Here is a 13,557-nt window from a genome sequence, read left to right as displayed (position 1 = left end):
AAAAGTTTGGCTGGGAAGTGTAATGAGTTATGCCTACATCTTACAATACAAAAAAAACCCACACTACTCACGTTATTCCAGGTTGCCTGAGTGCCAAACTAAGGCACCAGCCTAAACCTAAGACTGACAGCTGCACCAAACCAAAGGAGGTGTCATCTGCCTCGCAGATGGACTGAATGAACTCTCAGCTCTTTGGAGGAAGAGCTCAAGTATGTCGTTACTCTAAGGATGCTTAATACCTATGGCATTAGTTACAACACCTACTTAACCTTTTTTATTTTTCTTCCAGATACCAAAGGCACCTTTCTTCAAGGATTCCTCTTGCAAATAAACACTGTACTACTCTAAGATGACAAAGGACATATTTAGGAACACTGCCACTCCTCTAGACATAGGCATATACTGGAGATACAAACTATGGTGTAGTAGCTAAGCACTCTGAAAGCCTGTTAGAAGTTGTAAATACAAAGGCCCTGAAAGAACTGAGTGCACACAGTGGCAAAGCAACCTTTTGAGATTCCTTAAGTCAGAAGGAAAATGAGCAGGAAAACAAAGCAAGTTTAGAGGCACCCAGGCAAGTCTTTTTTTATGCCACAGAGAAAGCTTCTTTTGTGCTGGATTAAATTTCAACTTATTTAAAAATAAATTAAAACTATCTGTGAGATACAACATGCATGCTTTATGGAAAAGCTTCACCACTGAGCTGGAAAATCCCAAGGCTGGAAGATACCAAATCCATAATTGAGTTTTAAAACCAGTCAGAAGCCCTACTACGCTTTTAACATTTTTTCAAAGTTATAAATCTTTTAGCAAAACAAATTGCTTAATGACAGTAATTACAAAAATTGCATTGTTCAATTAATCTCTGTTAATCAAAATTGGGCACAGTACATACTACATACAAAAGAAAAATTAAACAGTTACAAATGCTTTGCGCATCTATTCTCTCTCCTAATCATGACGACTTGAACTCCAGGCACTTTATAAACAAAATACATCAGTTTTCATGTGTTAGTAATACATGGACCACAAATATTCCTTTCTAGCTTCTAAATATTTTTGTTAGATTTCATGAAAGTTCAAAAAATGAAGTTCCTGGTACCAGTGCAATGCTCAGATCAAATTCAACAACAGAAGTCCCTCTCAGTGACTTCTGGAATGCTAGCATAACATTGATCTTGCAGAAAAAGGCACTTATTTGACAAGCACGTGCCAAATAAAGGTTGTTTTCCACTGTTACAAATTAATGACTAAAGAACAACTGAGACAGGATAAAAAGTCAACTCAAGTTACTGACGTAGCTTGGGTTTTAGGAACTTGAAAACCAAACAGCTAGGCAGTGACTTTGAAATAGTAAGACATTCACATAACATATGTGCCCTCTGGAGACGAAACACGTTGTGTCTTTATTCCTAGAGAAAAAGCCTAGCAGCAGATTCAAGGCATAGAGCAACCGTATTTTAACATCACACTTTGAAAATTAAATTACTTGATAGAACTCATAACAAACTACTAGCATGTCTTCAGACTGAAGCAGATAATATTTCTTTGAAACATATTGCTCTCCATTTTATCCAGTTTGTATAGCAATGCACACAGCTGTGTTCAGTTCAAATTTAAATGTTGGTCTTTTTTTTTTTTAAAAGTCTGATGACATAGCTGTATCTTTTTCCTGTTGAGTCATATGCATCATATCATGTCTACATGCATTAATACAAACAAAAGGAAAAGAACACAGTGCTTGATTTATTCATTTTTTCCCTTCTAATTTCAGCACATTTCCTTAAATTTAGAGAATATTTAAAGACAGAAGTTTTAATTTAATTGCATCCCAATCACTGAATCTTAACTCAGGAAGCACACCTTCATTTTGACCTTCTTTTTTTTTTTGTACACAGACACACAAAAAGCAGACAGTGATAACACAATGACAGATATATTAGCATATCAAAATCCTTAGGTAATGGGGATGAAGTGAATACTTCAAGTGATGTGGATGTTTACATTTCTTTACACGACGGAAGTAAGCTGTGTACAGGATTCTCTGTATAAACTCTCCCCATTTTTATTTTAAAAAAACATTACATTGATATTTAAAAGGTGAATGCCAACTTAATAAGTTTGTGTTTGAGTTCTGCACTGTTCTTTTTATGTGCCCATTTTATCACTCTTCACATCTCACATACTTGATGTATAATACCCAGCCGAAGCTTTTTGTTCTTGGTATGATGATATAAATAAGAATTATCTTTGGAGCTCCAAAACTCTACAGGGAGATTAAAAACAAATTCTAGCATTTCAAATTAGAATATTGTATCTAAGCCATAGTTGCATAGAAAAAGTCTAGTATTTGCATTATATAATATACTCTGATGGGCATTATGAACTAGTAGGTAGATTAGAAATAGGAAGTCAGGAGAAGTAACTCTAGGTTTTTATGGCAAGGATTTTTTTCCCCCAATTGGAAAAATACTGCAAAAATGAACAAGGAAAAACAATTATGCTAGGATGTCCTTTAAAATGACATTGCCCAATAACGTTTCATTATAAAGCTCAAATGGAAGACCCTAGAAACAAGGCAGCTACAGTCCAGTTTTCAGTTGACCATGTATTGTCACACATTTTTTCATGGCAGCATTAGCACCACCATGAGCGTACAATTAACCAACATAAGAAAGTTACTAGCCTAAAAGCCATTCACTTCAACCTTATACAGTGCTAGTGCAAGAGCAAAGGACAGGAGAGAAGAGGCTGAGACCATTGAATCATGAATTTCAAGCAACTGTGGAAGTGCTCCTTCAACAGAGCATTACAAGACTGAAATAAAAATCTTCACTGCTGTCTGAAAATCATTACTGTATAAAGTATATTACGGTCTTTTAGACTAAATGCAGACACAGGAACGTCATTACTTATAAAACAGAAACAACTTGAAACCTGAATAAAAAACAAATCAGACAAACACTACTACAAACATGTAGAAATTTTACCTACTGCATACTGCATCATGAACAAAACAGATTAATTACTTTAGAATACTAAGACAACACAGCAACTTAATTCTTACAGTACCTCCGATTTACTTGCATCTCAAGTTGTTGTATTTTTTCCAAAAGCCCTTTTTCAGCAGCTTCTCTCTGTAATTCAAACTCTTTACAAGCAGTTTGCACTGCGTCCTCTTTTTCAGAATTGAGTTTCTGAATGAGCAACTGCCTGTCTTGCTCTTGGTTAGATACTAACAGTTCTTTCTCTTCCTTAAGCGTATGGATAATAGCTTCATATTTTTCCCGCTGCTCACAGAGTGCCATTTTTTCCGTTTTTTCCTTTTCTAAGGCATTCACTTCCAACTCTAACTTACTTTGTAGTTCTGTTATTTGCTCTGAAAGTCTTTTTTCTGCTTCACAAGTTTTTTGATGCAGAACTGTTACTTTGTTTAGTTCAGTTCTAAGCAAATTTGATTCTTCTTCATATCTGTCTACCAGCTCAGAAATGCACTGATCTTTTTCAATTGTCATTAGAGTTCTCAGTTCTGATAAGCCCACTTGATATTCATCACTGCTGTTTTGTATCTTACTGTTTAATTTATCAATCTCTTTTTTTAAGCTTTCAGTTTCCTTATCAATCTGAGATTTTAAGGTCTCTTGTTGCTGGTTCCTGCTTTCTTCCAAGAGAAGCTTCATTTCATCCGTTTCTGCTTCTTTCAGGGCAAGTTCAACTTCTAATTTGCACCTTATATCAGATAGATCTGAAACTTTGAGTTTTAACTCTTCTACCTGTTGTTGTTTCTCTTGTACAACTGCTGCATGAGATTCCTGCATTTGTTCAAGTCTGTGCTGGTTCTCTTTTTTTAATTTATCTAAACAGTCCTTGTGCTCAGCTAGCACTTTCTCAAATTCCTGTAAATGTCTAGCTTGTAGGTTGTTTTCCAGTTCTTTTAAATGGCTTTGTTCTAAACTCTGGAGTTCTGCCCTCAGGAGTTGTAGTCTTTCATCACTTTCAACATGAAGTTTTTTCAAGTCTTCCAGAACAGTCTCACGTGACTGTCTCAGTTTCTTAATTTCACAATTTTGTGTCTCCATTTGGCATTCTAATTCATGTAATTTCTGATCTTTTTCATTCTGAAGGCAAACTACAGCTTCTTTTTCATTTTTCACCATTGCGAATTCATCATTTTTATTCTGAAGTACTTCCTCTAGGCCTAACAAGTCACCTTTTAACTTTGTAATCTTTTTTTGGCTTTCTTCACTATCCTCCAGTAATTTATTAATTTTAGTTTCATATTCACTTTTCAAAGATTGCAGTTCTTTTTGATGTTTATCTTTTAGTGTTTTTTCAAGTGAAAGTTTTACCTTCTCAATAGTATTTAATATTTCTAATGAAGTGCATTTTAAAGAATTAGAAAAGTCACACTGTTCTCTTTGTACAAGTGTTCTAAAGTGGCAAAGATCTTCTTTTATACCTCTTAAATGTACCTTTGAATCTTGAGCAATAACCCTACACTTCTCCATGCAAACACTGAGCGATGCATTTTCTACTGAAACGTCCTTTACACAAGAATTTGTGTCTTGCATGCGTCTACTGTCTATTGCATTGATAACTGAAGAATAAAGAGATTCCACCATCATTTCAGGACTTTGTGGATCACTTATTACATTAGGAGATACTGGATTTTCTTCTATTACAAATTCATTTACTGCTGACATAAAGTCAGATTCTGGACTTTCTGCTAATGAATCCAAGTCTAATGATCCTTGTTTAAGAGCTTGCTCCAGGTTCGGATGGGCAATAGTTTCAAAATCAAATGTGTGAGCATCAATGCTGTCTGGTGACAATTCCTCTAATGGAGCTGGGGGACACACAGGAGGACACAGGGGACCCTGAAGACTGAGCGATGGAGGAGTTTTTGAAGAGGTAGCAATTGTGGTTCCTGTTGTACTTTCCATCCTTGGTGTAGTAGCAGATTGTGGCGATGCTTGACTATTGGAGGCCTAGAATTTAAAGAACACAAAAAAGTATTTAAAGAGATTGGCAGAAGTGTTGACAAATATTTTAAATTGATCAATAATTTCCAGGAAAAACTACAATGAAGTCAGCTTTACCTGTAGCAATCCAAAATAACTAAGACTGCAGTTTAACTAAAAATTGCAGAAATTGCAAGTGGTACTTTGTTTTAATTATTTTTAAAATTGTTCAAACAAATATTAAATGTCCAGCTATATAAAAATCCTACAGAAATCATATACAATTGTCTTTGAAAAGTCTGGAACAACTTTGGATGAAAAAATGAAGCTACCAGTCAGAAATAGACACCCTTTGTTTTCCAACAATCTGCTGAATTTGTTTTGCATTAATAATTTTGTTAAGATATTTCTAATTTATTCTCGTTAATACTGTTAAAATTTAGTTTAATTCAGATACTATTAATTAATATTAAATTAAAAAGATTTACAAAAAGCTATCATGACAAAACTGTTGTCTTCTAATGTAAGTATCAAAAACACGCAAAGCGAATTGTCCTGCTTCAGAGATCAGTAAGTCCAAGTGTAAAAGACTACTAATATAATAAAGTGTACATTCTTATTAAAAGCAAAAATTCTTACTTTTCAGAAGTCAGGACATTGCAGTTGGTGTGGATTTATTTTCCCATGTTACTACCAACATCAATTTTTGTCTTTTTGCCTAGAGACACCGGATAGCACTAAACCTGATTCTGTAACTCCAAACAACTCAGTCTTCAACTGAAAGGCTAAGGATTAGAATACCTCTCTACAGTCACCCCTGAGGCAGCTTGTAACCCAGCACAAATATTATGCAAGCTTCTTCATCTTTATGGAGTTATTTACAAAAAAAACTCTGATCACAGCGCTTTTGATATTTAAAAGGCTCAAGTTCACCTCTCATCAATTTTCCAATTAATTGGAATTAGATAACATGTTTAAATCTCATCACTATTACCTCTTGTTCAGTTACTATGAGAATTATAAAGAAAGAGTTCAAATTCTGCAAACTCTACTGTGAAGTGTATGTTCATGCACAGTGTTTGAAAACAAATCTTAAGCAATTTCAAAGATATCTTACAGATGTTACACTAAATTTCAGAACTGTAAATGCTTTTCTATATATACTGCCATGGAAAATATACTTTAAGTGAATTCAGTCGAAGGACATCTTTCAGAATGATGCTCAGTTGCAGAAAGCCAACAACCTCCTCCAGCTAATGATCCTGTGCATGCCTCTTTTCCAAAATCTACATGCTGCCTCCATGCATTTAAATAGTGACTAGTTTCCTCCAGTATATTAGTTTTTACTGAAGAAACTTCTGTTATCTAACTCAACTACTTAAATGACATGAGTTAGTAGAGCAGGGCAATAAATGGTCAGCAACAGAAACCAAAACCAGACAAAAGTGGCAGACACCAGACTGCTGTTGCATAAATACCTAATTTTTAATTTTCTCAATCTTTTTACAAATAGCTGCTATCCAAAAAGGTACCTTATCCTTCTCAGTATGAGGTAAACGTTTTCTTCATGGGAATGTAACATGACTAATGTGAGTAAGAAATGAATGCTAAACTAAGATTCAGGAATAACCTATTTCCAGTTGTGACACTCACCTAAACAGGCAAGCTGCATATATATCTTACTTCCATTTACCTTTTCATTTCTATGAAAGTAAACCATATAATGATTTTAAATTTGATGACCAAAACCCACTGCAAAAAGCTTTATGTTGTTATTCAAAATACTGTCTTCAGCCATCAAAAATGAATACAGGATACAAGAGAGAAAAAACATAAATGGAATCATTCCTTTTGTTAAAGATACTATCAGTTCAGATTTCAATATGTTTCCTCCCTTGTGATTAATTTCAGCTTGCTGTTTATCTAAGAAAATTGAGAAAAAGAAATGTTGAAAGATACTCTCTATGTTGATAAATGCCTGGACTCAAACCACATGCTTTAACTGACAAGCGTTTAATATCAATAAACCAAAGCTTTAACAGTAATAAAAGCTAGCATCACAGATGTAAGTAAGCATATAAAAAATGACTTTGAAGATCGAATATTAGAAAGTCCTACAGAAAGCCACATACAAAGGAAAGATGGTATTAACTTTTGGCACTTCTGGAGGATCATATTAGAAGGCGCAGAGTAAGAATACAGCATAAAGAAGAGGAAAATAAACCACAACTTTTCATTGTGTAGAGCAATATGCTGAAGTGAACTTGCTTTTTTTTTTTTTATACAGTTCTGAGGGAAACCCACGCTGTAATGAATCAGATGTCTCTGCAGTGGCTGCTGTGAACTGAGGTGGAACTCTAGCTGAATCATTAGATTTCCTAGTGAAGAGTAAAACCTCACATTTTGAAGAACTGAAACTAGATGGAAGATTTTGTTTACCACTGCTTATTTCCCTGAGAACTTGATGCCTGCTACACAGTCCATTTACAAAGTATACACAGTAATGCATGCATGTGTCATATGCTGTAATTTCTGTGACAACAAACAAAAAAAGTCCAGAGCAAACAAGGAAAACTAGAAAGCAGAAGTAATTTTAATGCTCTGAGGTGTTACTAGATTACATGCCTTGTTCTAGTTATATCAGTAGATAAAATCATAGGCAAGGAGTTGTGCAACTCTTCAAAGGATTACAAATGGCGATAGATTTTGAATTTAACTAGAACAAATGATATATACATAACCTCATTTGAAAAGCCTTCTCTTACATTAGGACCTCTTAACACCACAGGATTGCACATGTTAGTTACCTGCTAACCACAGAGAAGACACCTTAATCCTCTTACCTCACTGCTATGGGCACCTTAACTTTCTCCTAGGTATCTTTAACCCAATCATTAATCAGATTAAACTTTGTATTATAGAAATGAAAGGACACAGCCATCTTTGCGAGACCACTGAATGAAACAGAAAAAGCAGAAAGCAAAGAAAAACACGTTTCAAAATAGCAACAAATTAAAAACAAACAACATTGTTCTTTAAAAACTTTGATGTAATACTAAAAAAAAAAATAAACCTCAGATAAAAACGCATATTATCCACATTCATCAAAGCTGGATTGGTAAGAATTAAGGGGACACTTAGAATATGTTATTAGCATCCCCGATCAGTTACTGCATTCCCTCTGTTCTATGTCCCTCTTGTACTGGGAAGCCTAGAACTGGACATGATGCTCCAGGTGTGACCTCACCAGGGCTGAGCTGAGGGGGAGGATCACCTCCCTCGACCTGCTGGCAACACTCTTCTAAATGCACTCTTCTAAAAGGCCCAAGATACCATTGGCCTTCTTAGACACAAGGGCGCATTGCTGGCTCATGATTAGAAATTCCTAGCAGTACTGAGGATAAGAGGACACTTTGATATTATCTCAATCTTATTTTTAAACAAAAACAAAAGAGCATATGCAAAGAGGGATGTAGATCTGTTAGAGCAGGTTGAGAGGAGGGCCATGAGGATGATCAGAGGGCTGAAGCACCTCTGAAGAAAGGTTGAGAGAGCTGAGGATGTTCAGGGTACAGAAGTGAAGGCTCCGGGGTGACCTCACTCAGATCTTTCAGTACTTAAGGGGGGGGGGATCAGTACTTAAAGAAGGTTTATAAAAAAGATGGAGAACAACTTTTTGCTTGGGTAGGTAATGACTGGGCAAAGGGAAATGGTTTTAAACTAAAAGAGGGGAGATTTAGATTAGAGGTTAGGAGGAAATTCTTCATTCTGAGGGTGGTAAAGCACTGGCATGGGTTTCCAAGAGAAGCTGTGGATGCCCCCCGTCTGGAGATGTTCAAGACCAGGTTGGAACTAGGTGATCTTTAAAGTCCTTTCCAACCCAAGCCTTTCCTTGATTATGTCCTGTGACTTAAAACAAATAAAAAATACTTCTAGATCACTTGCAAAACAAAGTGACAGAGAAAGGGCCCAATCTTCTACCAAATGATAACAGAAACACTGACAAAGAAAAATCTCTTCAACAGACCTATTTGCTTCAGTTAAAAAGATGTTCAAATGAATCACTGAAATGACATACAGAGATGGGCATTTTCAAGATGACATCACGAGTTGCCCAACTCTGACTGTGTAATTTAATTTACTTGAAGGAAAGAGAGAATTATCCAAATTGTCTAGGCATTTGACATTTTTGAGTCAGCCAAGAATCCAAACTGATCACAGAATAGCAAAAAAATGTGGATAGAACAGATCCTGATTCGGCAAGCATTTTTTGTAAAGCCTGATACAGATGCAAATTTCTCAGATAAACAAGTCTGAACCAATATTTAGGTGGACTTTCAGAGCAATAGAAACTATCCCTTCTATGACCAAGTAACCCACCTGGTGGGTGAGGGAAAGCCTGTTGACGTAGTCTACCTAGACTTCAGCAAGGCCTTTGACATGGTCTCACAGCATGCTCTGGGAGGAGCTGGCAGCCCATGGCATAGACAGGTACACACATTGCTCAGTTAGAAACTGGCTGGACAGCCAGGCCCAGAGAGCGGTGGTGAACGGAATGAAATCCAGCTAGTGACCAATTGCAAGTGGTGTTCCCCAGGGGTCGGTGTTGGGGCCCATCCTCTTTATATTTATTGATGACTTGGATGAGGGAATTGAGGGCATCCTCAGTAAGTTTGCAGATGACACCAAGTTGTGGGTAAGTGTCAATCTGCCAGAGGGTAGGAAGGCCCTGCAGAGGGACCTGGACAGGACAGGTCGATGGGCAGAGGCCAATGGGATCAAGTTCAACATAGCTAAGTTCCGGGTCCTACACTTTGCCCGCAACAACACCATGCAGTGCTAGAGCTTGGGACAGAGTGGCTCAAAAGCTCTGCAGAGGAAAAGGATCTGGGGGTGCTGAATGATGCTTGCCTGAACATGAGCACGTTGGCCCAGGTGGCCAACAGCATCCTGGCTTGTATCAGGAATAGCATAACCAGCAGGACCAGGGAGGTGATCATCCCCTTGTACTCTGCTCTGGTGAGGCTGCATCTCTAGTATTGTGTTCAGTTTTGGGACCCTCAGTACAAGAAGGACATAGAGACCCTGGAATGTGTCCAGAGAAGGGCTACAAAACTGGTGAAGGGCCTGGAACACAAGTCCTATGAGGAGTGACTGAGGGAACTGAGGTTTTTTAGTCTGGAGAGGAGGCAGCTCAGGGCAGACCTCATTGCTCTCTACAGCTACCTGAAAAGAAGTTGTGAGTAGCAGGGGGTCGTCCTCTTCTCATACAGAACTAGTAATAGGACTAGAGGGAATGGCCTCAAGTTGTGCCAGGGGAGGTTCAGATTGGAAATGAGGAGACATTTCTCAGAAATAGTAGTCAAGCATTGGGATGGGTTGCCCAGGGAGGTGGTACAGTCACCATCCCTGGGGGTGTTTAAACAAAGGTTGGACGTGGTGCTTAGGGACATGGTTAAGTGGGCGATATTGGTCGTAGGGGGACAGTTGGGTCAGGTACCTTAGAGGTCTTTTCCAACTTTAATAATTCTATGATTCTATGATCAAGACTGAACAAGGCTCCTTTCCTGCTTCTTGTTCTACTGTTATGTACATCTTGGATTAAAAGTTACTCTTTTGATTTATTTTACGCTATCCTGACACTGCAAGCTTCAGTGATTAAGAATTCCCTAGAACCCCCATCACTGACTTGGTTTCTTAAGAGATAAATTTCAGTAAGCTCCAAGTTGGGGGTGGACTTCTACATACCATAGCATGGTGTGGTGGAAGAGTATATTCAGAAAACTCCAAGACTTCACAAAAGTTATACTACTCCTAGTCATTCCATTTTCTAATACAGCAATCAGGCCCTAACCCTCTTGTTCATAACAGCTGCTCATAGAGAAAGCAATCTTCATAAATAGAAAAGAGCTAAGCTGACAAATAGCACCCCGTTTTTTATATTTCAGAACGAAGAACAGCACAGATCTCAGACTTTATATAAATGGAAGACTTCTAGTAAATCTCTTGTTCAGATTTCAAAGGAGTAAAAAGAAGAGAACTTCATCCATATAGTTTAAGCAGGAATTTGCTAATTCAAAATGGAACATTCACATGATCTTGAAGATGAAATAGTAACAACCTATTTGAAGCATATACCTTAAATTTCAGTTGGACTAGAACAGGCTCAATACAAAAATTGCTTCTAGTCAGCATCACAATGTATCTGAACGCTTATACTGTAGATACCACGGAGTCCTGCAAAAATTCTATACTACAACTACTGGAGAAGCCCGATCTGAAGCAGTCAACTTTAAGCTATGTGTAAACTTTTGCTTGAAGTCAACAGGACAGGTTCCAGTCACAAGCAAAAAGGACTCCATTTAGCACACTATGAAAGTTAGAGGCAGAATGTGTAGAATCAAAAGTGATTGACAGGAAGAGTTTCTAGGGCAAAGTATCTGCTTAACAGTAGAGTGAAATGAGAAAGAAGTTTTTCCCATCTATTTCTTCTATACTCAAAGAACTGTACATATTACTTCCCTTCCCCAAGAAACAGGACTGCAACAAAAGAAGTAGATGACACATCAATATGCAGATTAATGGGGACAACCAATTAAGGTTCTGAATTCTACCTTACCTGTTTGTGCCAGAAGGACTTAAAAAGCAATGCAAGTATCTAGAGTAAGAACAAACTTAAATACAAGCTAAAGCAACATAGGCAAAATATGCACATTGCACACACAGAAGCTCACAAAAGGCAGAAAAATATTAACAGAATAATTCTATTAGACTCTTTAATTTATTCTCCTAATTTTAAAACTTCTGTAAAATATAAACATCTGATAAACGTTTAGTATCTTTAGACTGCTTTCTAAATAGGCTCATTTTACTCATCAGAAAGGAAACAATTACTATGCAGTTATGAGAAAAGCTAATCATGTCTGGAACAAAGTTTCTTTCAGCTAAAGCAATATTATGAAGATATACAACTATTTTCCAGTATTCTATTTTCTTGGTAAAAAGAAAAGCACATACCTTTTGTTCATTCAGCAGGTCTGTAATGGTTTGTGACATTTCATCCAAACTCTGTGCTGCTTTTACCAGGTTATGTAGAGCACGTACATGCTGGTGAAGAGGTTCGAAGTCGCATAGTATGGGAACCCTTAAAAACAGTACAGGATTACCTTTTCCCCTTTATTGTTACATCTAATATTCAAATATATTAACATATTATATAGATATTTCAATAAGACTGAATTTCCTTCTGTATAAAGTTTATATTTTCTTCGTTTCATCTATTTTACATGGAAAATCCACAGAAACACATGTATTTGTGCTTTAAAATAAGAACTCAATAGCTCTTAAGTACTAAATAACTATAAACACAGTAATGGGGAAGTAATATATCAGAGTTTTTCCTTCTGAGGAAAACATTTACCACTAGTACCTAGAGTTACAACAACACTAACAGAAGAGAATTGATGGTGATTAGATCTGTAATTGAAGCACTTATGACTCGATTATTCTCTTGGATTCTCTCCAATCCAGCTCTTCCTTTGAAGCAACAATTAATTCTCAATTATTCTTTGTCAACGATAGGTAGCCTAAATCAAAAGGCTGAATAATGTTTTGTGATCACATTGCATGTTTTGCACTGTAAGATTTCAATTGTAAGTTTCCTAAACCTCCGTAAAAGTAATATTTATTCCATTTTTCTTGAGAGCCTGTACTTCCACGCTATTTGTCTGGAATTACTCCACTGAAGTCACGAAGCAGAAGTTAATTTAGACTAGCAACATAATAAAAACAGATTTCACAGTATTTTGCATTTTCTATTCAAAATATTATATACTAGATAATAGTATATATACACTAGATAAAATATTATGTAGTAGATGCATGTAGCATCTAGTGAATTTTATAGAATTAAGATTTCAGTAATTGCTTAAATTTAGCAGTTGAGAAGACTGAAACATTAAGTAAATAGAAGCATTTAATTATGCAGCTCAGGGGACTGGTGATAATAGGAGAGCATTCCGTGCTAGGTTTCAGCCTGCTAGTTTGCCGATTGTTTTGCTTTTCGATATTAAATGAAAATACCAGACAAAGCACTGCTCTAAAGTTTGTTCTGAAGTTCAGAGTGTACCCAGGTGGGGTACTCAGCCCACTCAAGTTACAAGTCCTCCACTGTCATCAACATTGCTACCAAACATAAACACGAAACAGAGTGAACATGACATAATTCCACCTCTATTGCCATCAAGTGGAAAGCTCTATCATTACATCAGTAACCCACAACAGTTTCGTTACTGATGATTTCCTGACAACAGAAAAACAAAGTTATTCCTGAACTCAGTCTGGATTTACTAGGAAGGTTGTAAAATTCACAGCAAATATCAGCAATACATATTATAACAGTTTTCATTTTATCTCCACAGTGGCTCAGAAGCAAACTTAACAGTGTAACAAGAGGAAATTAGAATGGTTTATCAGTTGCATTGTTATTTATGGCAAATTCACTCTCAAGCACACTAAGCTCACTATACTTATTGTTTAACGTCAGCAGCCATAGCACCAGGAGGATTTCCAGGACTTCTGAATTAACAAGAATGCC

At 36.6% G+C, this 13,557-nt stretch overlaps 1 protein-coding gene across 3 annotated transcripts in view; it reads right to left on the bottom strand.

Moving 5' to 3' along the window:
- The window catches only part of RB1CC1 (RB1 inducible coiled-coil 1), a 73,469-nt gene that overhangs the window by 14,653 nt on the left and 45,259 nt on the right, over window positions 1-13,557 (bottom strand). For all 3 annotated transcript variants that reach the window (XM_068671692.1, XM_068671693.1, XM_068671694.1), the window contains 2 exons: window positions 11,979-12,105; window positions 3,073-4,988 (listed from right to left, as the gene is read on the bottom strand). In XM_068671692.1, the coding sequence (XP_068527793.1) occupies window positions 3,073-4,988; window positions 11,979-12,105 (2,043 nt within the window). The remainder of the gene's footprint in view (window positions 1-3,072; window positions 4,989-11,978; window positions 12,106-13,557) is intronic.

This window comes from Anas acuta, chromosome 2, assembly GCF_963932015.1.
Source record: "Anas acuta chromosome 2, bAnaAcu1.1, whole genome shotgun sequence".
NCBI lineage: Eukaryota > Metazoa > Chordata > Aves > Anseriformes > Anatidae > Anas > Anas acuta.
The sequence above is the reverse complement of the archived record's forward strand: the minus strand, read 5'-3'. Positions and strand labels throughout refer to the sequence as shown.